This window comes from Lampetra fluviatilis, chromosome 9, assembly GCF_964198595.1.
Source record: "Lampetra fluviatilis chromosome 9, kcLamFluv1.1, whole genome shotgun sequence".
In the NCBI taxonomy this organism is placed as follows: Eukaryota; Metazoa; Chordata; class Hyperoartia; order Petromyzontiformes; family Petromyzontidae; genus Lampetra; species Lampetra fluviatilis.
The window spans coordinates 12,925,672-12,952,197 of NC_136283.1; the positions used below are offsets into that span (position 1 = coordinate 12,925,672).

Sequence of the window (26,526 nt, forward strand, 5' to 3'; positions counted from 1 at the left end):
GTGTGTCTCCAGAGTTCACTGTGTCTCTTACCTGGTCTATGTGTCTCCAGAGTTCACTGTGTCTCTCACCTGGTCTGTGTGTCTCCAGAGTTCACTGTGTCTCACAACTGGTCTGTGTGTCTCCAGTATTCACTGTCTCTCTCACCTGGTCTGTGTGTCCAGTGTTCACTGTGTCTCTCACCTGGGCTGTGTGTCTCCAGTATTCACTGTCTCTCTCACCTGGTCTGTGTGTCTCCAGTCTTCACTGTGTCTCTCACCTGGGCTGTGTGTCTCCAGTATTCACTGTCTCTCTCACCTGGTCTGTGTGTCTCCAGAGTTCACTATGTCTCTCACCTGGTCTGTGTGTCTCCAGAGTTCACTGTCTCTCACCTGGTCTGTGTGTCTCCAGAGTTCACTGTCTCTCTCACCTGGTCTGTGTTTCTCCAGTGTTCACTGTGTCTCTCACCTGGTCTGTGTGTCTCCAGAGTTCACTGTCTCTCTCACCTGGTCTGTGTGTCTCCAGAGTTCACTGTCTCTCTCACCTGGTCTGTGTGTCTCCAGAGTTCACTGTGTCTATCACCTGGTCTGTGTGTATCCAGTGCTCACTGTCTCTCTCACCTTGTCTGTGTGTCTCCAGAGTTCACTGTCTCTCTCACCTGGTCTGTGTGTCTCCAGAGTTCACTGTGTCTCTCACCTGGTCTGTGTGTCTCCAGAGTTCACTGTGTCTATCACCTGGTCTGTGTGTATCCAGTGCTCACTGTCTCTCTCACCTGGTCTGTGTGTATCCAGTGCTCACTGTCTCTCTCACCTGGTCTGTGTGTCTCCTGTGTTCACTGTGTCTCTCACCTGGTGTGTGTGTCTCCAGACTTCACTGTGTCTCTCACCTGGTCTGTGTGTCTCGAGAACGACCACTGCATCGCTCTCGACAGGTTTCTGTATCTCCAGAGAGATCGCTCTATCACCAGACACGTTCCTGCATCTCAAGTGGGGTTGAGTTGAGTTTAATTGAATAGTAATAAACTACACTTATATAACACCTTTCACCCGGAGGTCACAAGGCTCTGTACAGGAAAGAAAGCATGCAGGCTTACACCATTCAAATCCAACCGCAACATAAATTATTTGTGAAAAAGCAAAAGCCCTTAATATAAGTCCGTCTTAAGGTGGGATTTGAATTAAGCGAGGGAGTCGGCAGACCGAATGTCCAGTAGAAGTGAATTCCACAACCTGTGGGCCACAACGGGAAAAAGCCCGGTCACCCATCGAACAGAGATGTGACCTTGGCACACACGAACAGGCCAGACTCGGAAGTCCAAAGAACTCTTGCTGGAACATTTGGGCGAAGTAGATCTCTGCATAAATGAGGGAGCAGCATCATTGAAGGACACGCAAGTGAGGAGAAGGATCTTCGAACTCGACCTGAAACTGGACCGGCAGCCAGTGGCGGGATACCAACGCAGGGGTATTAAACAGGGGGGTCAGCGATAATGGTGCGTGTAAAGAATTCTGGCAGCCGCTTCTGCACATGTTGGAGGTGACAACAGTTCAACGGGGATGCCAGCAGTATTAGACAGAAAACAAAACGAGAGAAAACTTAGCCATGAGCGAGCTTCTCAGAGCCCAATAGTGAAACTATAAGGTCACAGCTTGGCTATATGGGCGCCACTGTGGCGATGTTAACTACCTCGCTTGGTATACAGGAGGTCGTGGGTTCAATCCTGACCTTAACGCCTGCTGTATATTTGGAGTTTGCGTGTTCTCCCCGTTGTCGTGTGGATTTTTCTCCGGGGCCTCCGGTTTTCACCTCCACATTTAGAAACACGCGTTTAGAGTATTTGGCTGCTATACATTTCCACATGATAAGCCACTTTGTTGAGCTATAATTTGTGGCCAAGTTGCTTCAAAAAAATACCTATATATACTGTAGCTCAGTGGGCCTTACCTGGTAGAATAAAAATATATAGTTTAGTTTGTTTCTAAGAAGATAAAATGGGCAGCCTGAGTGACCTTGTTAATGTGCGCTTCAAAGGTTAATTAGGCATCAAGGACAACACCAGGACTACCAACTGCCTCAGCGGCACCAATATTCCATTGGAACCTCATTTTCCAGTAAAAATATGATAATTGTTTTTTTACCCTTCTATCGGGCAATAAAAAGGTGCCAGATAGAAGGGTAAAAAAACAATTATCATATTTTTACTGGCAAATGAGGTTCCAATGGTGTAAATGCTTACTCCGAGCTCTCATACTCTGATGGTGCATTGTCTTTGAGTTGTACGCCTTTTGGCGTCATCTGGTCCAACCCATGCGAGACTAGGCTCTAAGGAAAGCTGTCTCGGGTGTGGACCAATCAACTTCAAGGACAGTGCACATTATCAGAGTTGTGTTTTTTGTTTGCATTATGACTGCAGGTATTGTGGTCTATGCAACCATGACTCCTTGTAAAAAGGTGTCAGTTTTGTTGCCAGATAGAAGGGTAAAAAACCAATTAGCACCAATATTGTTGGTCGTCGATTGTCACACAGACACAACCAGCCTGAGGCAGTTAGTGCGGGGACCCCACAAGCAACACCTCCGTCTCGTGGTGCCCCAGTGGCGAGATGTTAACTACCCCGCCTGGTATAGAGGAGGTCGTGGGTTTGATCCCGACACTGACGCCTGCTGTATATTTGGAGTCTGTCTATCTCCCCGTGGTCGCGTGGATTTTTTTGTCCGGGTCCTCCGGATTTCTCCTCATTTAAAATCAACAACGCGCGTTTGGAGTGTTTGGTTGCTATGCATTTCCACGTGATAAGCCACTTCGTGTGAGCTGTCATTTGTGGCCAGGTCGCTTCTGGATTTTTTTTATATTATAGCTCAGTGGGCCTTACCTGGTAAAATAAAACAAAAATTGTTTGGTTTTAAATAGTTCATAGACTAGCGATAACACATACTCGGACGAGACTGACAAATTAAACACTAACAGGACTGTAATGTATGCGCTTACTTATGATGTGCAATGCAAGTGTAAATGGTTAATAGTTTTTGCATGTGTGTGCCTGTGTATGCTGTACTGTAACTCAGAGCTGTAGGCTGCGAAAGTTTATGCTGAGAAGCAGGGCCGGATTAAGATTGTGTAGGCCCCTCGGCTGCAGGTACTGAGGCCCCCAGTAATATTTTAAAAAGGAAAACAAAGTTGACGAAATTTCAATTTAAAGCTTTAGTGACTGCAGGGATTCATCTTCTTGGTTCTTTCGGTAAAGTCACGTAGAAGGGAAATAATAAAATAATAAAAATTAAACATAATAAAATAATTCTCACGACGTTTCGGCCACAACGCAGAAACGCCGTGAGAATTATTTAATTATGTTTTATTTTTATTATTTTATTATTTCCCTTATACGTGACTTTACCGAAAGAACCAAGAAAAAGTTGACGAAAATTCAAATTTATTTTTACAAGGCTAACAACAAATCAAATTCAGAATTCACGAGTGAATCAACTTTTCACTTCATCTCTGGAGGCCCCTGGGCTTGCAGCCTCTAAAGCCCCGTGCCTTGATGCGGCCCTGCTGAGAAGCTGGCTTCAGCAGCTCCCTATTGACACACACAAAAAAATAACGACTCTATAGCGCCGTTACAAACTTAAGCCGAACCCAACTTTGAAACAAAGACGGATGTCGAATCAGGTCCTTGAACGATTTACAAGACACAAACGCCAGCGGAACATCGCCCGAGTTCGAGTTGATGTGTGTGGGCCCTGTCTCTGGCCAGCGTCTCGCTCTCGAAAATCGAGGTTTACGTCTCGTTATTATTGCCCACGGGAGTGGCGAGCGATTCACAGCGAACTGTGTGCGAGCAAGGGGGCAGTCCATAAATGACGTCACGCACCTGGCGGGGGGGGGGGGTCAGACATTTGTGACGATGTGTGACGAGGGCGGGGGGGGTTGAGAAATGTGACGTCACATCAAAATGCGCAACTTTAAATAAATATAGACAACACGTTCTACTTAATTAAATTGACTTTTTAATAAATGTTTTCTCCTACAACATCAGAGTGCAGCGCCACATTAAATACGCACTACAGTGACAATTGTTTAAAGCTATTTGAAGCATGTTTTATTTTAGGCGGGGGGGGGGGGCAGAGATTTGTGACGTCATATTTGAGGGGGGGTCTGACTTTTTGTGACGCCGTGTGACGAGAGGGGGGGTCAAAAAATCGTCCAAAATCGCGTGACGTCATTTATGGACGGCCCCCAGGGGGTGGCGTCGTGCTCTTAGCTTTGGCACTTCCCTACCACCGAAAACGGTGGCGGATATCCGAACCAGTTGTGGGCCTCCCCTAGGTCGCCTCAGCCTCAAATGAGTAACCGCGCCTGGAGCGGTGTGTAAACATGCAGCACTGCGGAGAGACGGCTGGCGCCCGGGAGTTGTGCTGGTCACTCAGCCCGTTGTGTGCGCCCTTAATAGGCGCTCGCTAACAGCACTCGCCGCAGCAGTCTGTTAAACAGTGTAACACGTAGCAGGCTTTCGCGACCAATGTCATCCACAATAAAGGTATTTTTTTTTTGAGTTAGATCGCCTAAGTATATAAATGTGTCGTTAAGCCCGCCACCACCCGACACAGCCAATCAGTCAGGCTTGACACGTAATCGGAACGTGCCAATCCGTCACTCGTAGAGCACGAGTGTAGTGTATAGTGTAGCATACTCGTACAGCACAGCGGTTGTGTTTGAGAGGCAAGCCACAACATTCACAACCTGACCACTCGGGTGACGTTTGTGTGTTTAGGTGTGGCTGTGTCTCACCGGGACCCCCACAACCCACGTCAACCCACGAGAAGGGGGGATTGGGGGGGCGGGGCTTATCCCGTTGGGGGTGGAGGGGAAGAGGACCAATGGGGAACGGCAGCATGAAGACGCATCCCCTCCGTGACCCCGACGCGGCCTCCATGGCCCCCTCTGGACCCCCGCCGCAGCCCCCCACTGGGGGGCCCGGGAGCCCACAGGGGACGCTGCTGCGTGCCGAGCTGCGACAAAGAGAGGCACAGGTGACCCCCCCCCCCGCCCCCCCTAACGTTTCGGGTTTTATTTTAGTTTTTCTTTTCTGCCACGCGTGAATCCTCATTCGCCACGGCACTCCGAGGTTGTTCTCTGGCTGGAGTCAGTGCCGGATTATCCTCGCAGCAAAAGTAGCTACATATGCAATGGGAACCGCACTTTCAAGGGCCTCACGCTAAATGCGTTCAAGCTATCAATTCCGGTTCAGTGATTCTGCACTTGCTCTATTACTGTAGTACTATACTGCCTTCAACGTTTATGGACGACTGGGTGTTTAAGGTTAACGGTTTGTCGTATTATCTGGCTGTATAGCAAATGAAAAAATACAATTACTTTACTATGCAAGTAAAAAATTAATGTGTTTTAATATTTACGTGTTTTTTTTTATTCAGGGCCCCTTTATAACACCATTGTACAGGCCCCCCGCTAGCTTAGTCCGGCACTGGGCTGGGCCGCTGCTGCAACTGCCTTTGTGGGCGCTTATTCAAAAGTCAAGAAAACAACGAAGCCGAGCATCGTGCTTTAGTTACTTTATACACCCCTGTGCTGTTCGGTTACATCATTGCCCTCCGTGCCACTCTCTCCCTTTGCCGCTCATCTGCTTGCACCCCACACATCGGATCGTTCCCCTGCAGCGTTGGGGCAGTGAGCCCAAGTAGCTCTAGACGGCACCCCCCTCCCACATTTCCAGGCTGTGTTGTTCCCGCTCGTCATGTACTCCCTCTGTGATCTCTGCTGTACAGTGACAAACGAATTGCATTTTATATTTACAGGTGCGGGACCTAGAAGTGCGAGTCCTGGGATTGGAGGCTGAGCTCAGACACCGTACGGTACAGGTGAGCCGAGCGAGACGGCGTCTCCAGGAAGCAGTACGGCACCAAGGTTCCTGACCTACGCCTACGAACGTAACCGTGACCCTTGACCCTTCCACAGGTGCGCAAGCTGCAGGAGGCGATCGGCCACACGTCCGGGGCCCCGACAGGTCCCCTCGGACCCCCGTCATTGCTCCCGGGGTCGGGTTGCCTCCCCAGCCTCCTGCACGCGGTACAGAGGGAGCCGGGCCCCCGGCCGCTGGCCAAAGCCGGAGTCTCGGCGGAGCCGGCGTCCAGTTCCAGCCTCCCGCGGCAGCAGCTGGGGGGCGCCGCTTGCTGGGCCCGCGTCCACAAGAACCCCTGGTGAGGCCCCACGCGAGCCTCTGGGTTGGGCTCTCATCCGTTCGTCCCTCTGTCAATCACTCCAACTGTCGCTTCATCGCCTTGTCCAATCGATGCCTGTTCCTCCCATCAATTTTCATGGCTCTCCATCCATCCCTCGTCTCTCGATCCGTTCATCTTTCTGTTCGTTTGTCCGTCTCTCCGTGCATTTGTCCATCTCCCCATACGTCCATGAGTCCCTCTTCCTGCCATCAGTCCTAAATTCCATACGATTGTCCATAAATCTATCCGTCCGTCTTTCTCTCTGTCTGTCTGCCTGTTCTCCCATTCCTTCGTCCATCAGTTGTGACCATACATACCGCCCGAACGCCACCAGATTTTCCTCGTTTCGCTGCAGGCCACTTCTGTCACTTAAGGAGTTTCCAGTGCCCAGTGCTTTGATGTTGGCTCGCCAGCAGAGGTCGCCGCTTCAGCCAATGGAACCTCAGCACTCGAGCTGAACGATTCAGGGAAAATATCTAATTGCGATTTTTCTAACAGATATTGCGATTTGATTTGCGATTACATTTTTTTAAGTCAAGCTTCAGTTCAATATTCACTGTGTATTAGATTTAAAACATGTGATGGAGCGTTACCACATGATACCATCAAAATATTAACTGCTCGAAATATTCTAATGCAAGGATGAGAACTTAAAAGCTATGAATTGCTTCCAACATGTATTTAGTAAAATGTTTTAATTGAAATAGAACAATAAAACATAGAACAATTGTTAAGTTCAATAACTAAAGTTTTAATAATTAAAAATTCCAATAAGAAAGTAAAAGGCCTTTTCAAATCTCAAAAAATCGCAGCCTTTGCGATTTACTAATCGCATTGTTTCAAATTGCGATTTCGATGGGAAATCGATTAATCGTTCAGCCCTACTCAGCACTCAGCTACTTCACGCTTAATTAGACCCAGCCATACGTGTACAGTTCTTGGGATGTAGTGGTTGTTGCTGTAGCCCTCTCTCGGATGTGGGTCCAGGTTGTACCACGTGTTGTTCAACACAATGTCGGACGTTTCTCTCCACGTGCTGCGAGCTACTTCTGGAAATGAATCCAGTGAAGCACACATTGATGTCAAGGTGACTTCCTGCCCAAATGATAATTTCAGCATTGGTGGCTGAGATCTCCTGTTTATAGCCATGAGCCAGCGGTGGACATATCCACATGCATAAGACAGAGGGGCAAGTCCACCCATATGCCAACCAGCCGTTGACTTCGCCACAAGTTGGTACATATTTGATCAACCCCGGAGGGACGATGGGCTGAGTCAACCACCACAACCAGGATTTGAACTCACGACCTTCCGATTGCGGGCCGCTCGCTCTCGCGATGAAGGCACCGGGCCGGGTAGGCAACACGCACACGGGAGAGAGCTCCCGTCATCGTCACGATTGTCGCGATCGCTGCGATGTCGTCCGTGCGCTACTGTCTCGTGCAGCTCGCAGAGGCTCATCAAAGCCGCGCTGGCCAAGAACGAGTTCCTGCGGCGGCTGGAGGACGGGCGTGTGACCCGCATGGTGGAGTGCATGTACGAGCGCGCGTACTCGCCCGAGCAGGCCGTCGTCCGGGAGGGCGAGGCGGGCAACCACCTGTACGTCCTCGCAGGTACCGCACCCACCGAGACGTCACGCTCTCCTCCGCACCACACACACCGCCATGCTCGCCATACCATGCCGTCACACTCTCCTCACCACACACCGCCATGCTCGCCATACCACGCTGTCACACTCTCCTCCGCAAACGAGAGTTGAGTTGCACGATTTTGAGAGCGATTGGTGGTGCAACCACCGATCGCCCAGCCTAGCGATCCTACTCATTCTAGCAGCCTCGGTCAGACACACAGACTACGATCCCCCGTGTAGCCTGTAACAGACTGTAGGGGCAAGTGCTGTTAGCGAGCACCTATGAAGGCCGGCACGGCACGCGAGGGGGTGGGTGGCCAACACCACGCCCGACCGCCTTTTTCTCCCCTGTGGCGATGTTTACACTCCGCACCAAATACTCATTTGAGGCTGAATCGACCTAGGGGAGACCCAGGACCGGTTGCGATCATCGCCACTGGTGTTGGCCGTGAGCGGGACTTAGACCGCCATATTTGATGATGATGCTGATGAAACATGTTGGTGACACTGCTGATGATGATGATGGTGCTGCTGGTTAATGGCATTTCAAAACTTACTGACCATGATTCTGATGATGATGTTGATGATGAGGATAAGTGATTAGGATGCTTCGGTGACTACTGCTGCTGCAGCTTTTGGTGGTGATGCCTGAGATAAATTATATAAATACCGTTGCTGCTACTGATGATGATGATGATACAAATACTGGTGATGCTAAATGCTGCAGTTCCTGAAGATGCTAATGATGATGCTCCTGCTGCAGTTGCTGACGACGCTGACGATGATGCTGATGCTAATGACGATGCTTATGATGCTAATCAAGTTGATAATGATGAATCTGCTAATGATGCTGCTGCTGCTAATGATGATGCCAATGACGCTGCTGCTAATGATGATGCTAATAACGATGCTGATGATGCTAGCGACGATGCTGATGATGCTAACGACGATGCTAATGACGATGCTAATGAGTATGCAGATGCAAATGATGATGATGCTGATGAGGATGCTGATAATGCTAATGATGATGCTGCTGACGCTGCTGATGATGATGCTAATGACGATGCTAATGGCCAGAGGGTGTGGTGGAGATGCAGCAGAGGGGCACCTGCCTGGGCCACATGCACCCCGGCACCGTGTTTGGGGAACTTGCCATCCTCTACAACTGCAAGCGCACCGCCACCGTCAAAGGTGCCGTCCCCACCAACGCGTGCTCGTCTCTTGCTGCTATTCAGCAGCCCTCTTGCAATCCACTGCTGGATGAATGCCTCCGCATGCCAAGTTGGTAACAGGGTGGTGGGGGGGGGGGGCGGGGGTTGTTTGACTGTACTTCACCACACCGGTTAATGCGGGTTGATGAAGTGCGCTAACTATTGCTCCACTGTTCTACTGTTTATCTCGCCAGTGGCGAGATGTTAACTACCTCGCCTGATATGCAGGAGGTCGTGGGTTCGATTCCGACCCTGACGCCTGCTGCTGTATATTTGGAGTTTGCGTCTCTCACCCCGTGGAGATGTTGACTACCTCGCCTGGTGTGCAGGAGGTCGTGGGTTCGATCCCGACCCTGACGCCTGCTGCTGTATATTTGGAGTTTGCGTGTCTCTCTCCCCGTGAAAAGAGCGACGAGTTTTTACCTCCACAAGTAGAATGAACATCACGCGCTTAGAGTATTTGGCTGCTATCAATTTGCACGTGATAAGCCGCTTCGTGGAGCTGTCGTTTGTGGCCAGGTCGCTTCTAAACAAAGAGCTGTACAGCTCGGTGGGTCTCACCTGGTAATATATATATATTGTTTTTTTAATAGTTTAGTTTATTCCTCGCGAGCTGCCGCACAACGGTCGTGCACTCCTGTGAGAGCCATCGCTTTGGAGGCAAGGGTTGGCGGACCGTGTGTCTTCAAGATGAGCGCTGTCTGTTTTTGCGTGGAGCATCTTCACATCGGCGTTGGTGCACGAAGCAGCACGTAAGACACCGGAGCATGTAGTGCAGTCGCGTACAACGCTTGGCGCCGCTGCACTTGCTCCTGCTGGTGACATCTCCCGCAGCAGCCTGCTCGGTGCTTGGCGGTCGCCCATCGGAGCTCTGTCCAGGCTCAAATGTTGCATCCCAGGTCACCTTCATGTGCTCTCTTAAGTGCCCGGTCTTAAATCAATAACAAATAAAACCCTTGAATGGAAGTGACTGCCCCCCCCCCCCGCCCGCCACCGTCCCGTCCCACCGTTCCGCCCCGCCCCCCCCGCCAACCGCAGCGGTGACGGCGGTGCGCGTCTGGGTGCTCGACCGCCTCACGTTCCAGGCGATCGTCATCCGGGAGGAGCAGGCGCGGCACCAGGAGCACGTGTGCTTCCTGCGCAGGTGTGACGCGTGCCGCGGTGCCGCCGTAGCACACGCCGCCTCCGCCACGCCGCACTTCTTCGCACCGAACCCACGCGCGCGTAACCACACTGCGTATTGTCGCGCTGCTGCCCCCGCACCGAGCCTCCTTGCACCGCACCGCACGGCGCCGCGCCGCCATCGCGCCACGTCACGCTCCAGCGCTACCACGCCGTGCTTCACTCTGACGCACCGCACGGCACCGCGCTCGTAACCGCTCCGTGCTGCTTTTGCAACGCACCGCACCGTGGCCACGCGGCACCGTGAACCACACCGCACGGATACCAGACCGCCACCGCCACGCCGCTACCACATCACGCCATATTACGCAGCGACGCATCAAAGCGTACTGCAACGTGGGGCACTGCTGCTAAACCACGTGGCTCCCAACACCCCTGTTACACCGCATGGCACTACCTCGTGGCACGGGTGTTTCTCTTCACCGACACCGCACGCACGGTGCCGCTTTCAACACAGGCACCAAACCCATCCCTCTGTGCCCGAGCCACAAAGGATCCTCCCGTATTTACCCCGATAGGGCATTGGAGGCAAGTGCTGCCCTTGAGCGCCTACTGAAAGCCGGCATGGCGCACGAGAAAGCGATGTAGTCAAACGCCACGGGATGCCCCACAGCCTCCTTTGTCTCCCCCCCACCCCCGTGCGAGCGGTGGCACGCATTGCGCATGGGCCACTTGATAATTGTTTTTTTACCCTTCTATCTGGCAACAAAACTGACACCTTTTTTTACAAGGAGTCATGTTTACATAGACCACAATACCTGCAGTCATAATGCAAACCAATTATCATATTTTTACTGGCAAATGAGGTTCCAATGGTGTAAACATGGGCCACTTGTTTATTCCGATTAGAATTGAACGAGACGCAGGGCCAGGTTCAGGTTCTTTTTAGTTGCCACTGACGGAGGGCACCGTCGCACCACCTTCCTGCCTCGCCACAAGTTGGCGGTGGGATTCGTACGACGGCGCCGACGTTTGTTCGTTAGTTTGGTTGTTTTTTTTCACTTTCAGAAATAAAAATATTTTGCGGAAAAAAATTGTGGAATGTTTGAAACCTCTACAACCCTCACTTGTCAACATTCGAATTAAATTAGAATGGATGCGATTCGTTCGTTTAATTTGTGGTTTGACAACTCCGGGCATGGCCCACCGTCCCCACCAGTCGATCAGCTAAATGATGAGGTTCTCGCGCGTCTGGCAATGGAAGGCCTGGAGTTCACAGCTTATTGGCTCGGACTCTTTAATTCTCCCATCAATCACTCCCTCCTTCCTCTCTGCACCCCCCCCCACCGTTCCCCCAGCGTGTCTCTGCTCAGACAGCTGCCCGAGGAGAAGCTCGCACGCATCGTGGACTGCATGGAGGTGGTGAGCAGCAATACCCATCTCACACCGCCTCCTCCCCCAACCACATCCCGGATTAAACCCTCATCTGAAGTCCCGTAAATCACGTGGCCCCCTGCCCACCGTCCATGGGTCAGCAAAGTCGATTCAATCGACCGGCCCATCAGTCAAGGAGCAAACTGGCGGTCTCGTGGGCTTCAAACGCACGAGCCGGCAGAGTTGAGAGCCGGCCGCCCTTACAGCGGGAAGCTGCCGTGGTGGAATGGTCAGAACAGTGGTTCGGTTTCATCTCCCGGCACGGCAGCGGAAACAAGTGGCGTGAGTTTCTTGAATCTCCCCCGCTACCCATTGGTAGAAACGGGTATGCCACAATTAATTAAGGTGAAGGTTGCGTTTAATGGGGTAAGTAAAAATGTTGAACTTCTTTCACATCGTACGTAGCCAACCGTGCTAATCGGAGGTGTGGGTACTCACCCCCGCCTCTTCGAAGACATCTGGCCAGTGAGGAAGAGAAGAGCCAAAATACCCTCTAGCGGGGGCTCTGGGTCTCGTGGAGGCCCTTCCGTCAGCAATTACGAAAGAAAAAGAGCCGGGCTGCGCCTATACCCTTTAACCTTCAGCCAGGCGATGTGACCTCCACAGCCGCCAAACCGACAAACTGAAGCCATCTGATGTTGCGGGGCGCATTTTAGTGAAGGAGTTCATTTCTTTCCGTGGTGGGATTGTCACATCGCGTGAAGCATTGACGAGAATTGACAGCGACTTGGAGGTAGAGGACACCGCCTCTTGGTCTGACGAGCCATGGGAGGCAGTCTCCCCACTGATTTCGATAAGTGGAAAATAATTAGAGGTGTTCATGAAACACATCTGCACAATCTCGTGCTTGACACCGTTGCAGCAATTATCCCTCACACGAAGACGCTGGTAAATATATATTTATTTATTTTAAAGAAAAGTTGGTGACTTCATAATTCCAGTGCAATTCATTGTTTTTACTCTTCCATATTACAGAGCCACATTGGTAAAGTCTGTGACTGCGAATTTGCTTACTCTAACAAAACCATTAAATTGAGAATCTAAATATTTCTCTTCATGTGTGGCTCAGAAACACTAATGCGCACATCCCCCGTAAGTGGTATGGATTTTAAAACGTGCCAATTTGAATCCTTTTAAGTCACGGCCGCTGGAGGCGTGAACAATTTCCACCGGCATTCTCTCTCCTCCGGAGCCTCGCGAGAGCCGGGGGTCACCGAGTCCTTGAGTGCCGCTCGGTTTATCTCTGAGCTATTTTTATCCTCCGCTTAGCACGGTGTCACCACCTACCCGCGGTGTGTGCACGTGCGGCTGTCTGCCCGTCTCCTGACTCTGTGGCCACTTCGTATTGCACACGCACACACACGCGCACACACGCGCACACACGCACACACGCGCACACACGCACACGTGCACACGCACACACACACGCGCACACACACGCACACACGCACACACGCGCACACACGCGCACACACGCGCACACACGCACACGTGCACACGCGCACACACGCACACGCACACACACACGCACACACACACGCGCACACACACGCACACACACGTGTGTTTATGTGGGGAGCGGTAGTATAGTGGTTAGCATGCTGCGCTACGAACCCAGCGACCCGGGTTCGATTCCCGCTCACGGCCAACACCACCAGTCACAAATATCTGAACCAGTCCTGGGCCTCCCCTAGGTTGACTCGGCATACCTGGCTTACAATGTGGGGGAGACAAAGGCGGTCGGGCCTGGTGCGGGCTACCCACCCCTCGTGTGCCGTGCCGACCTTAATAGGTACTCGCTAACAGGCACTTTCCCCAACAGTCTATTCAGGCTCTCTGAGTCTTTGTGTCTGACCGAGGCTGCGAGAATGAGTCGATCCGCTGGGCTGGGCTGGGCTGGTCGGGAACCCGAAGGCGGCTCCACACACCTGAGCGATCGCTCTGCGCCACCAATCGCTCTCAAAATCGTGCAACTTCAACGCTCCTTTCGTGACTGCAGGGATTCATCTTCTTGGTTCTTTCGGTAAAGTCACGTAGAATGGAAATAAATAAAATAATAAAAATAAAACATAATAAAATAATTCTCACGACGTTTCGGCCACAACGCAAGCAGCCGTCCTCAGGTGGAGAGCAGGTCTGTCTACTCGACACTTCAGACTCTGTCTACTCGACAGACCTGCTCTCCACCTGAGGACGGCTGCTTGCGTTGTGGCCGAAACGTCGTGAGAATTATTTTATTATGTTTTATTTTTATTATTTTATTATTTCCATTCTATGTGACTTTACCGAAAGAACCAAGAAGATTCAACACTCCTGTGAATGCCTCGGGTTGCAACAAGGCCGTAGCCATGGAGTCAACATTGGGGGGGACCAAATCTTGCGGGGGGGTCTGGGGGTCCCCTCACCAGAAAAAAAATCTAAATTTGAAAACGAATTTCCTGCCATTTCCTGCCTAAAATATTTAAAAAAATTCACGAGCACATAGGATGAACTTTTTATTTATGTTTTACAATAATGTCTAATAGTGTATTGTATTACATTGCTCTGTTTTTTCTTTTTACCTTTTCTTGTTTCATTGTATGTAATGGCACAGATTAGGGATTCATAAAGTACAACCATAACCACAATCATATAAACAGAAATCAATTTTATTGCAATATATTGGGGGGGACATTTTGAGCATATTTCAATATTGGGGGGGGGGGGATGTGTCTCCCCCAATATATATTACAAGTACGGCCTCGTGTTGCACACAGCCGATTCACTCGCAACGCAGTCAAGTTGCCCGACCGATGGCTCAGGTGTGTGGGACCCGTCTCTGGAGCGTCGCAGCTCCCCGATTGTTTTTTGCCCCCCACCCGCCTCGCTTCCGAACCCCCCAAAAACTGTCCTCTCTCCCCGTCACCTCTGCCCTGACTCTTCCCAACGCCAGGAGAGCTACGTCAAGGGCGAGTACATCATCCGACAGGGCGAGGAGGGAAGCACTTTCTTCATCATTGCCCGTGGCTCGGTGAGTGTGTGCGCACGCGCGCCAATGCCTCACGCGCGCGTGCGTGTGTCCGTGTGTGGCCAGCACCACGGCCCGACCGCCTTTGTCCCCCCCAGTAGCGATGTTTTTACACACCGCACCAGGTACTCATTTGAGGCTGAGTCGACCTAGGGGAGGCCCAGGAGCGGTTCATATAATCGTCAACGGTGTTGGCCGTGAGTGAGAATCAATCGAACTCGGGTGACTGGGTTCGTAGCGCAGCGTGCTCACCACTGCCTTTCCGCCCCCCACACACAGACACATTCTCTTGTCTGCTGATGTTACTGTGAATCCACATCGCATTGGATGCGGCTCACAAGTCCCACGATCATCCCATCTCCTACAAAAGCCCCTTCTAGCCTGGCTCTAATTGACCTTCCTGCTTTCACCTCCACCTCCACAATGTCTCCTGTCTCCCTCCACGGACACAGCACTGTCTTCCATCCTGAGCCCCAATTACTGAGCTCCCAAGGCCTCTGCGGTGACGTTAACTACCTCGCCTGATAGGCCCGATCCTGGCCCATCTGGCTCAACACTTGATAAACACGATGAAAATGCGAGCAGCTGATGGGCTAATTTGTTCAGGTTAGGGTCATCGCTAGGGCCAGCATGCTGTGCCCCACACCAGTTTGCCGCTCGCCCGTTTGCCAGGGTTGGCCTTTCCACTTTTCCGTTTGCCCGTCACTTCTGGTGTTCAACGTCTCCCCCTCGTGCCTCTTCTGCCCCTCACCTCTGGTTGTACCCCTCCTCGCAGCTGCCTGTGCGATCGAGTGTCCGACAACTAACGCCCTAACCCTAACGCCCGTGATTCCTCGCGACTCTGCTCCTTTCAAACCTCCCCCCCCCCCACCACCCATCTCGCCAAACATCGGCTCCGCTCCCCCTCACGTCTGGCGGCCTCAAGGTGCGAGTGACGCAGGCCGAGGAGGGACGCGACGAGCCGCGGGACATTGAGGTGTTGGGGGTGGGACGGTACTTTGGGGAGAAGGCCCTCATCAGGTGACGGACGACGGGGCAGACGCTGCCGCCGGCACGCGGACAGTCCGCCGCTGTCGTCACAGAGTGCCCAGTCTCAGATTGCCGTTCTATCGTAGCCCTCTGGGCTTCTTGTTTTATTCGTAATCATCGTTGTTGTCATCGTCATCATCAGCCGTTTCTATCCGATGTAATCTTGTCGATATGGTCATCGGCTGCGTGTCCTCTGGTTGTCCAACATCTGTCCACAGCACCGTACGTAGTCGACCGTGCTCACCTCCGATTAGCACGGTCGACTACGTACGGTGCAAAAGAAGTTCAACATACATACTGTACATACAAAGAGAGTTAAAGGTCCATCTTCTTGGTTCTTTCGGTAAAGTCACGTGACTTTACCGAAAGAACCAAGAAGATGATTCCCTGCAGTCACGAAAGCTTTAAATCGAAATTTGAGTTAAAGGTCCTTAAAATGACAGCAAAGCACCTCGTAAGAGCGCTCCAGTGTCATCGCTCCCGACGTCACATTTTTTAATGTGCACAAACAACATAAATGTTAGGGTCCTCTGTTGCTCATTCATGAAGCCCCTGACTTGTGTAAGTCGGAGCAGGTGACACAGTCCCAGTCATTATCGGTGACATTTCGGGCAATAGCCCGTGTCCCTAGACGCGTGAAGAACGGCCATTGTTCTCGAAATGTCACCTTTTAGAAAATGTTTCCTTTTAACGCCACGGTGTTGTTCGGGTTTTTTTTTACCGTCATTGTCAGTTTGCTGCCTGTGCCTGTAACCCAGCTGACCCACGTGCGTGTGTGTGTGTGTCCGTGTCTCGTAACGCATGTCTCCTCTCGGGTTGTTCCCCCACGTATGATTTCATCCCTTGGTTTCCTTTGCCCTGACTGTTTTACACAACGTCGCATTATTATACCGGAGGTGAGAATGTTTACAATTACTGTGGCTATCGCTGTTACAATCAAGGATTAATTTCAACGAGGTCTGTCTGGGATGGAGCGCATACCCGGCCACACAACATCCAATCCCCTTCATGTCTTGCTCTCTCAATTTGGTGCATTGACGAGCAATAAATGTCGTAGTTGATGTCAACTGAACTGCTTTTCGTGTTTAGTTTGTTGTCCTTCCCCCACGCCTCCGATTAGCACGGTTGGCTACGTACATTGCAAGTTCAAACATGCATACAAATACATACACACATAATACATACAAACATAACTACAGCCACATTGCCACTGCGACTGTGAGTCGACATCTGTAATTTTGAAAGTGTCATTTTATCCTTTCTCTGTCTGATTCGTTTGCATTATTGCTGTTTTGTCTTACTTTCTTCTGTGGTTCTCTTCGACTTCACGCACAATTGCTTAATCTAACCTACCTATTCAACTTCCTTTGTGATGTTTCCGCCATTGTCAACCCCAGCTTGGGGCTGGACAAAGATCTTCATGGCTCATGGGTCCTTCCAGATTAAATCAAACATCAGTGCCTGCGGCTACCCAGTAGCCCTCTCACTATGGCTGTGGCCACTGTGGTCACGTACCGACTACTCCTCACTTAAGCCCTGGTCATCATCATTTTCTTGTACAGAATTGGCTCATCGCTATGATAAAAATATACACACACGAACGTGTCTTCTTTTTGGTTTGTGTTGTGAACGTCGCTCCTGCTGCTGCTGCTGCTCCTGCTGCTGTTGTTGCGTTTAACAGCAAAGACGTCCGCTCGGCGAACATCATCGCGGCGGATGACGCGGTCGAATGCCTCGTCATCGACCACCAGTAAGTGCCCCCCCCACACCCCCCCCGCCCCCCCGCCCCCCCAGCGACTCGGAACTCTTTCCAGCCCCCCCCCCGGACCACATCCCTACTCCCGCACCGGCCGTAACGACTCACGTGGCTGAGCGGGAATCGCGCTCGCCCCCCACCCGCCCCCCCCCAATTTGCATGAAGTCCAGAATTCGATTCCTGCTGCAGCCACCCGCGGTGTTGTCCCCCCCCCCCCCCCCCCCGCAGGACATTTGTGCAGACGGTGGGGACGATGGAGGAGCTGCAGGAGTACGTGGCCCTGCTGGCGCAGAGAGACCAGCAGCGGAGTGCCCCGTGAGCCCCTGTCCGCCGGACCCTGACCCTAACCTCGCTCCAACCTTCACCCGAACCCTGACCCTAACCTCGCTCCAACCTTTACCCTAACCCTGACCCTAACCTCGCTCCAACCTTTATCCTAACCCTGACCTTTACCCTAACCCTGACCCTAACCTCGCTCCAACCTTTACCCTAACCCTGACCCTAACCTCGCTCCAACCTTTACCCGGACCCTGACCCTAACCTCGCTCCAACCTTCACCCGAACCCTGACCCTAACCTCGCTCCAACCTTTACCCTAACCCTGACCCTAACCTCGCTCCAACCTTTACCCGAACCCTGACCTTTACCCTAACCCTGATCCTAACCCTGACTCGTACTCTGAACCTAAGCTGACCTTGACTGTGACCTTGACTTTGACCTTGATCTCAACCCTAACCCTCACTATGACCCTAACCCTCATTTTTATCCTGGCCCTAATGCTGATGTGAAGCCTAACCCTGACTCATAACTTCTCCTTTTCCAGTCCAGCAGACACTCCACACCGATAACAATGCCCAGTCCTGACCACAAAACTAACCCTGACCATGTGTTAGATCCTCAGATTGACCCTCACTCTAACCCGAGCAGTATCCTCTCTGCCAAGCAATATACACCCATGATATTCCTAGCCCTTGGTTTGATCCTAACCCTGACCCTAACACTGACCCTAACTCTATCCCAAACCCGTAACTCGGGGTCTATTCCCCAACCTAAATGAACAATTATCCCTAAACGCTCTTTCTGTCCCTAAACCTTAACCCCTTACCACGAGAAGCCCTGACCCTTATCCTCCCCTTCACTCTATTACCAACAATAGCCCTGACCCCTTGACCTCTCATCCCAATGCTCACCCGTGCTCTCAATGCTAACGCTGTCCCTGACGCGCGTCCCGTGCGCACGTCGCCGTGTTGCTAGGCGACCCCAGTCCCAGCTGAGCCCGGCCACTCTGGACGAGGAGACAACGCGGCTCATGGAGCTGCTCTCCGCCCTGCCGACCTCTGACCCCCGCACCCACATGGACGTCATCGCCACCCTCGGCGTCGGCGGGTTCGGCCGCGTGCAGCTGGTGAGCGCCGCGTTCGGCCGGTCCAATCGTCTCCCGGCTTAACGGCGCACACACACACGCGCGCACGCGTGTGTGTGCGCGCCGTGCGGCCAGGGCTTAATAATCTCACTCAATATTTTCCGCGGGTCACCCAGTGGACTGGAGTAGTGCGGCGTGTGGCCGATAGTCACGCCGTAGAGGTGCGCCGGATGCGTTGCGCCCCGGGTGGCCGACCCAGACAAACGCGGCTGAAATTAATCCTCCGCGTAGATGGTTTGCGCTGCGCCGTCATCGCCGTAACTGTCGCTGTTAATTTGTCACCGTCGGCGGCTGTTGCCGAGTGACGCAGGTGAAGCTGAAGGAGAGCGACGTGACGTTCGCGCTCAAGTGTCTGAAGAAGAAGTTTGTGGTGGAGTCAAAGCAGCAGGAGCACGTGTACTCGGAGAAGCGCATCCTGCAGGAGTGCAGCTCCCCCTTCATCGTGCGGTAAGCGCCCGGGGGGAGGCGTGGGCGGTGGTATTGTTTGAGTGAATAATTTCAACATCATTCTTCTTCTTCTTTCGTACGACTGATGTAGATGCAGAGCAACAACATCATTTTCACATTCTGGTGGTCAAGCCAGATAATAACTGCGTCAGGAGCAGTGTGGTGTGTCGCTGCGATGCCAACTTCGTATTTGTGGATCGGGTATTGCGTCGTTATACGTTGTACGTTCTGTTCGGAATGACCACAGTCACAGATTAATGGGGAGTTTTACATTTTCCATTTGCGCATCAGGTATCCGCATCTGCCATGATTTTTGCAGATGCAGTTTAGGCTGTACCATGAGGATCTTCTGCGTTGGGTCTTTTGATTCATTGCAAACAAACTCTGGACCAGTTTCGATATTCGGTCTCTGCATGGTAAAGTCCGGCTCGCTCAGACCAATGCTGGTGAACTGCCAGATGTTGAGAGGCAAGCAACCCCTTTGTTGGATACGGGTCCTATTGCGACTGAAAACTCTTGCAAACACAATACTAGTAAAATAAAAAATAAAATAAAAATCACGACGTTTCGGAGGCAACACAAGCTTCCGTCTTCAGGTGGAACTGTCACAGCACGAAACGTCGTGATTTTTATTTTATTTTTTATTAATTTACATTTTTTACCTACGTGACTTTACCGACAAAACCTACGAATACGAGAGAGAGCCCAGAGGTGATGATCCTGGCCACCCGCGTAGATGGAGACCGTCGCGTAGCGTAGCGTCACATTGCGTCGTGCGGCCATGGCTGCGGCCGGCTGATCCCTGTGCGCCCCGCCAGGTTCTACCGCACGTTCCGCGACCAAAAGTTCGTGTTCCTGCTCATGGAGGCGTGTCTCGGCGGTGAGCTGTGGAGCGTACTGCGGGACAGGTGAGCACGCACACACGTGGTGTAGCGGTCAGCGCGCCATGAACCCAGCGACCCGCGTTCGATTTCCGCTCACGGTCAACACCAGTGACAAAGTTTAACACGTAGGCTTTCGCGACCAATATCATTCATAATCAACGTTTTTGGGTTAGATCGCGTTATTTATAAATGTGTCGTAACCCTCCACCACCCGACATGGCCAATCATGGGTCTCCCCTAGATCGACTCGGCCTTAAATCAGTACCTGGTGCAGTGTGACAACATCAGCGCCGGGGAAGACAATGGCGGTCGGCCGTGGCACTGGCACCACCCCACCCTCGCGTGCCGCATACCACTAACCGCACTTGCTTCCCGACGGCCTGTGTTGGCTCCACGGCAGGGGGACGTTGTCTCTGTGCGTGTTGTGCAGCGGCGGGTTCCAGGAGGTGAGTGCGCGGTTCTGCGTGGCGTGTGTGGTGGAGGCGCTCGCCTACCTGCATGCCCGCGGGATCCTCTACCGCGACCTCAAGCCCGAGAACCTGCTCCTCGACGCGCGAGGCTACGTCAAAATGGTGAACACGGCCGCCACGCGCCGGCCACCCGGGCTGACGCCGGCGTTGGCACGCACATGCCGCCGAACATTTCTGCTCTTTAATCAACTCCCAAAGATGCCCGCAGTAGTGCGTGACAAAAGCTTGAGGGAATAAATGCTGAACGCTGGGCCCGACCCGGACAGCTTTGATTACAAGCGGTTGCGCAAATGTACGCGTAAAATGAGCCTTACTTCTCGCTGTGAGCCAGGAGTGGGTAACCTTTTTCCTTGCTCTGGGCCGAATGTGACTTTCGGATTGCTTTGGCGTCCCTGCAGGCAGACTTCGGCTTTGCCAAGAAGCTGGCTTGCGGGCGCAAGGCGTGGACGTTCTGCGGCACGCCCGAGTACGTGTGCCCAGAGATGATCGTGAACCGGGGACACGACCGCGGCGCCGACTGCTGGGCGCTGGGGGTACTCGTCTACGAGCTGCTCGCCGGCGTGTGGGTCACACGTGACGGCGCTCGCTCGCTCGCTCGATCGCACTCGATCGCTCGCTCGCTCACGGGGCACTCGCCCGCCCAGCCACCAACGCGCCGGCACAACGCCACGCACCGTCCAGTAAATCCACGCACCGTTTGACCGACGTTGGCATGAGGTTGTGGGAATATTGGACCAACGTTGGCCCAAGGTTCCATGTCGACTGGGCGACTACCCTAAATTCTTTTAAAAAACACAACTATACCTTACGATCATCATTCGTGTCATTTGTGGAGGATTTAAGTATAAAAATAAATAGGCAAACAATACGCCTCCTACCAATGTTTGCCTTTCCAGCTTTCACAGTTGATGCTGTTCTACCATGGATCTCAATGCGCTCGATCTGCCTTTATAGTGTCATAACTCAATAATTGTTTGAACACCGATTAGTTCAGATTTGACTTTGAAGGCTAAACCTTTGATGGGCGCTGGAGTGGCGAGATATTAACTACCTCGCCTGGTATACAGGAGGTCGTGGGTTCGATCCTGACCCTGATGGATTTTTCATCGGGTCCTCCGTTTTTTCCGACATTTAGAAACATCCGTTTAGAGTGCTATAAATTTCCACATTCATTGGGCTATCATTTGTGGCCAGGTCGCTTCTGAAAAATAGCTAATAGCTCAGTGGGCCTTACCTGCTAAAATAACAACAGTTTAGTTTGATACAGTTTAGTTTAGATTCCACTGTGTGGGTTACACGTATCAGCGTTATCCCCACGCTCGCTCACTCACGTCCCCCCACTAAAAGGCACCTGCAAAACTTGGCTCACAAATCACCTAGCAGCTCATATTATTATCATTACTCTTGTGTACCCAGGCAAGTCTCACTGAGCTTCAAATATTTTTTCAGGAGGGTCCTCATTTGTTTTCAGTAGGGGCGATGATTGCTGTGTTTCCCAATGAATTTACCATCTTTGGGAGTGAATTTTCCAAACTTGGCAAATTCTGACCATGATGCCGGCACAGCGTGGCCTACGCTTCTTATTTAATGTCCACTGTTGAAACGGACAGCACATTTTATACGGTTAACACGCACGCAGTATTAACCAGGGCAGCCTGCCGGATTCGACCCGCGAACTTCTGCAACAAGCTGCCAAAGACCTACCGCTGGGCCACCACGTCACAGTCCCGGAGATTCTTAAGCGTGCGCAAGCGAAGTGAAGTCACTCGCACCATTCTGTTGCCACCCCCGTCTGTCATCCACCCTGCACACAAACTCGACCCCCCCCCCCCCCGCTTCACGAGTTCCCCTCTCCGTGTCGTCCACCGTCGCCCTCGCCCAGTCCCCCATTCTCAGGCACAGACCCCATGAAGACGTACAACGCCATCCTGTGGGGCATGGAGAGGGTGCACTTCCCCAATGAGGTGGGGAAGAGGGCCGAGGACATCATCCGCAGGCTGTGCAGGTGGAGGAGGCTCTTTCGCTCTGTCGTACACTCCGTTCGCTCATCCACGCTCACCCGTCCACGCTCAACCATGCGCACCCACCCATCCATCCATGCTCACCCGTCCACACTCACTCGTTCTTGCTGACCCATCCACGCTCACCCATCCAACACGGCGTTGTATGTCTGCTTGTTTGTTATCGGTTTCATATTGGTCGTTTTTTTAAAGAGCTTTGAAACACACACCAAAACAACACCGCCACGCATCGTCATCATCATCATCTTCGTTTATTATTTCTGCATCCTTGTGATGTACAAAGAAATTTGTGAAATATTTTTTTTTATTTCAATTTCAAATATCGCCATTTAAATTCCATGTAAAAAAAACACGTACAATGCGATATAATCAGGCAGAAGATATGAGAGTTTAGTGACGACAGGGGAAGGGAAGGGGGACAGAGAAGCAAAGAGAAGAGAGATTGGTGCTGAACACCCTGATCTGTACCTTTGCAAAAAGAAGAAAGATAATCGGACGCTTTGTCTCCTTTACATATCCATCCCTCCACAAAAAAATAAAAGTATATTTTACACCTCCCGTCAACCACCATTTGGCAGTACATCATTTCAGCAGCATTGGTTCAATGCAAGAAAAGGCTTGACTGGTTTCAACATACATTTTATTATGCATTCCCAGTAGGCCTTGTAGTTGATGGAATATGTAAAAAAATATTTAACTTATTTGGAGGGACAGATAAATTAAGGAGCTATTGTGTCTGATTATTTATCTCGTTGCTTGTATTCTCCACGACAATGCTAACGATTATATTGTGTTGCGTACCTTTTACTGTTGCCTTCCCAGACAGAACCCGTCGGAGAGACTGGGAAACCAAAAGCACGGCGTAGGGGACGTGAGGAAGCACAAGTGAGTCCCTGCAACGTGATCCATCGCCCACATCGCAGTGCCATGCTCCCCACAACGTTTTGTCCATCCGACGACCGCAAACTCGTTTGTATTCCGAACTCTCAATCTACAAGAAGCTGGCATAAATTAGTCACAAACTCCAACGACCTCGCAGCCCTCAACCTGATGGGCACACACACCCCCAGACAACATCATGTGCTACGTCTACCAGGCCTCCCATCGCCAATCTGGCAACATGAAATGGCCCTCATGGAGTATTTCTGTCAAGGTGCCATCCATACTCTCTCCGCCTTAGATGTCACATTTCTCTACATGTTTACAGTGATTTCTACTCGGACAATGTGCATAATTTGTTGGCTCGTCGTATATGACATGTGAGACTTTGTTGGACAAATATATTACTTTATTATCACATGTTGAGACAACTCCTAACCCTGTGGTGTAAAAATGTTCTTTACACTGCACCACTCAATTTCTGAGCTGGTTTACTGCTGTGCCTTTCTCTGCAGGTGGTTCCAGGGGTTTGACTGGGAAGGCCTCCGAGCTAATCAGCTGGCCTCCCCGCTAAAGAGAGAGGCAGGTTCTTGCATTTAGTCAGTTTATGTGGGCAACTCGGCTGACGCTCACGCTAGGAAGTCCACTGTTTTTGTGCAGCATCTCGTGGTGTGGTCGCATTTAGACATAAATGTGGGGTCGTCTGCCTGGTGCTGTATGCAGGTGTCAGGGCCCACAGACTTCAAGAACTTTGACTGGTTTCCTGAAGACCTGGACGTACCCCCAGATGAAACATCGGGCTGGGATCACGACTTCTGACCTCAGGATCGTGTCCAACTCGCACAAACGTTGCGCACACGCTCGCATTACCGCCACGCGCAGCATCAGATTGAGGGCAATGTGACCTGGGCTGCCGGGTTTTTTTCCAACCTTCAACCTTTGCTCGGTGCGAAGTCATTCAATCTCCTCTCCTGCCTCTATTGTCTGTAACTTCCTTCCCCCAGAAATGCATGCTGTCAACACTCTGCCCTGTTCAAGTCTGCCTATGACTGACTGCCATTGTCCATAAAATAAATATGCAGTGATTTTGTACAGCGGGTTCATATGCAGTTGCATTTAAATGCTATAAAATCCAAGTTATATTTTTATGTAAATAAACTAAACTCAAAAGTGCCCCATTTGTTAAAGTGGAGTTCACAAAAGAGCACAATTATTTAAGAGGTTTTTTTTTCTGAATCACATTCCACAACGGCTTACGTAAACGTCCAATTAGTCACAAACTCGCCGAATCTCGCAGCCCTCAACACGATGGGCGCGCACACTCCCAGAGACGGCATCGCGTGCCACGTCTCCCAGGCCAATCTGACAACGTGAAATGGCCCCCATGGAAATTCGTGACAGAGCATTTCTGTCAAAGTGCCATCCATACTCTCTCTGCCAATGAAGACCGATGCCAATGTTGCCATTTGCCCAGGACTTGCCAAGAACACCATGCCATTTGGATCCCATCTATGCCATTGAGATTGTTACGCCACCATCCGAACAAACGCACAGTTTGTCGTTGTATAATCTCGTACATTTGTTCAGTAAAACATTCCATAACGAGCTGTCCCAGTTTGTAGAATGTTGTCGCTGTGTAGTGTCCGCTGTATGGTCCTCTTTGATGTAATACTTTGTTTCTGCTGGCGGTGCAAGTTTTATAATCTCTGTACATTCCCCTGGGTGAGAATGAGATTTACAATTAGAATATACTGTACTGCGCGGTGCTGTGTAAGCTCCCGTTCTTTGTGCCATCGTCAGACGCTATGGGGTTGTCATCGTTTCACTGTCAACAAAACGCCGCGTTTCATCTGTACTGTGAATGTATTTATGATTTTTTTTGTGAAGCTATTTCATACGTGGAAATTCATAATAAAATGTCATCTAAGTCAAGCATATGTTGCCATATTTTTCCAGATGTTAGCGAACTCAAAGGAGATTTTTATAAAAAGCTGTGTCAGGTAAAGGGTGCCTTATCGATCGCTACATCTCATTAAACGTGCAACATTGACCCAACATTTGATGTTTACTGGGGTACTTGTTTTCTGAGAAAGATATGGATGACCACATTAGTTAGGCAATTATATTCACCTATTCCCCCGCAGATTCCAAGGATTATACATTTTCATTCATGATGCAATTCAATGTTTTTTTTTATATCTCCCCTTTGTAGTCCTTTATGTCTCCATGCTTTAAATTATTCCAACAACTCGCCAAAATAAAACAATTGCAGACATTTCATTATTCAAAAATGCAGGCACACCCAAGTTTATACCCAGGATGCGTTCCCCGAAAACCAGGACGTAAAATCGAAGCACAGAGATGGAATGGTGGATCGTAACGTGATACACTACCAAAACAGAAGCTGATCAATATCCCATTGGGCATCTATACTGTACAACCATCAGTGTGAAAAGTAAGTGTATCTTATTGTCTATTATATTACATGTATTATTATTAGTTACTTAAAAAATAGTTTACACCTGCATAAAAAATATAGTTGACATAAATATGGTATGTGGGGAAAAATATATTCATAGAGTATGTGTACACATGAGATTACCGTAGTCTCTTTCATGGCTGGCCATTGAACAAAGACGGTCACTGCTTCACGCGCTTTCAGATGCGCTTCTGTGTCCGTCTGGAACGCTCTTCGTTCCAACATAAGGAATCCACTGGAGCTATGCACTTTGAAATCTAGATTGGAAACTCATTTCTTTAGAACTGCTTTTGTGTTTAATTTCACCTTCCCCCGCACCTCCGATTAGCACGGTTGGCTACGTACGGTGCGAAAGAAGTTCAACATACCGTACAGTACAGTCAGGAATGCTAACGTTTCGGGGCCATCTGGCGTTTGAATGTCGCCGTGCAACGTAAACATTGTGGTCTTCATGGTGAAGCTCGTACGTCTCGAGTACGTGAAGCCGAGGTACCACGGTACGTAAAACGGATTTGGGTATCA

The 26,526-nt window shown here is 50.9% G+C and overlaps 1 protein-coding gene across 3 annotated transcripts; it reads left to right on the plus strand.

Moving 5' to 3' along the window:
- Nucleotides 1-4,847: 4,847 nt before the first annotated feature.
- On the plus strand, nucleotides 4,848-25,494 carry LOC144934223 (cGMP-dependent protein kinase 2-like). 3 transcript variants are annotated; one of them, XM_078859830.1, is made up of 20 exons: nucleotides 4,848-5,007; nucleotides 5,791-5,853; nucleotides 5,951-6,192; nucleotides 7,660-7,826; nucleotides 8,921-9,034; nucleotides 10,093-10,198; nucleotides 11,535-11,598; nucleotides 14,543-14,620; nucleotides 15,543-15,637; nucleotides 17,328-17,396; nucleotides 17,631-17,717; nucleotides 18,656-18,806; nucleotides 19,135-19,271; nucleotides 20,090-20,179; nucleotides 20,556-20,727; nucleotides 21,024-21,187; nucleotides 22,508-22,630; nucleotides 23,469-23,531; nucleotides 24,041-24,107; nucleotides 24,249-25,494. In XM_078859830.1, the coding sequence occupies exons 1-20, from the start codon at nucleotides 4,855-4,857 to the stop codon at nucleotides 24,342-24,344; spliced, it is 2,301 nt and encodes a 766-aa protein (XP_078715956.1). In that variant the 5' UTR covers nucleotides 4,848-4,854; the 3' UTR covers nucleotides 24,345-25,494. The 3 variants fall into 3 exon arrangements, with proteins under 3 accessions (XP_078715956.1, XP_078715957.1, XP_078715958.1); XM_078859831.1 differs by having other exon boundaries at nucleotides 20,586-20,727; XM_078859832.1 differs by lacking the exons at nucleotides 22,508-22,630; nucleotides 23,469-23,531; nucleotides 24,041-24,107; nucleotides 24,249-25,494 and having other exon boundaries at nucleotides 21,028-21,206.
- The last annotated feature ends 1,032 nt before the right edge of the window (nucleotides 25,495-26,526 follow it).

What these genes read in the sequence shown, in the direction of transcription:
- LOC144934223 (XM_078859830.1), top strand. Translation starts at nt 4,855, where the DNA reads ATGGGGAACGGCAGCATGAAGACGCATCCCCTCCGTGACCCCGACGCG. An exon ending in CGCGTCCACAAGAACCCCTG is followed by an intron (nt 6,193 to 7,659) that starts GTGAGGCCCCAC and finishes TGTCTCGTGCAG; the next exon opens with CTCGCAGAGGCTCATCAAAG. An exon ending in AGCTCCCCCTTCATCGTGCG is followed by an intron (nt 19,272 to 20,089) that starts GTAAGCGCCCGG and finishes GCGCCCCGCCAG; the next exon opens with GTTCTACCGCACGTTCCGCG.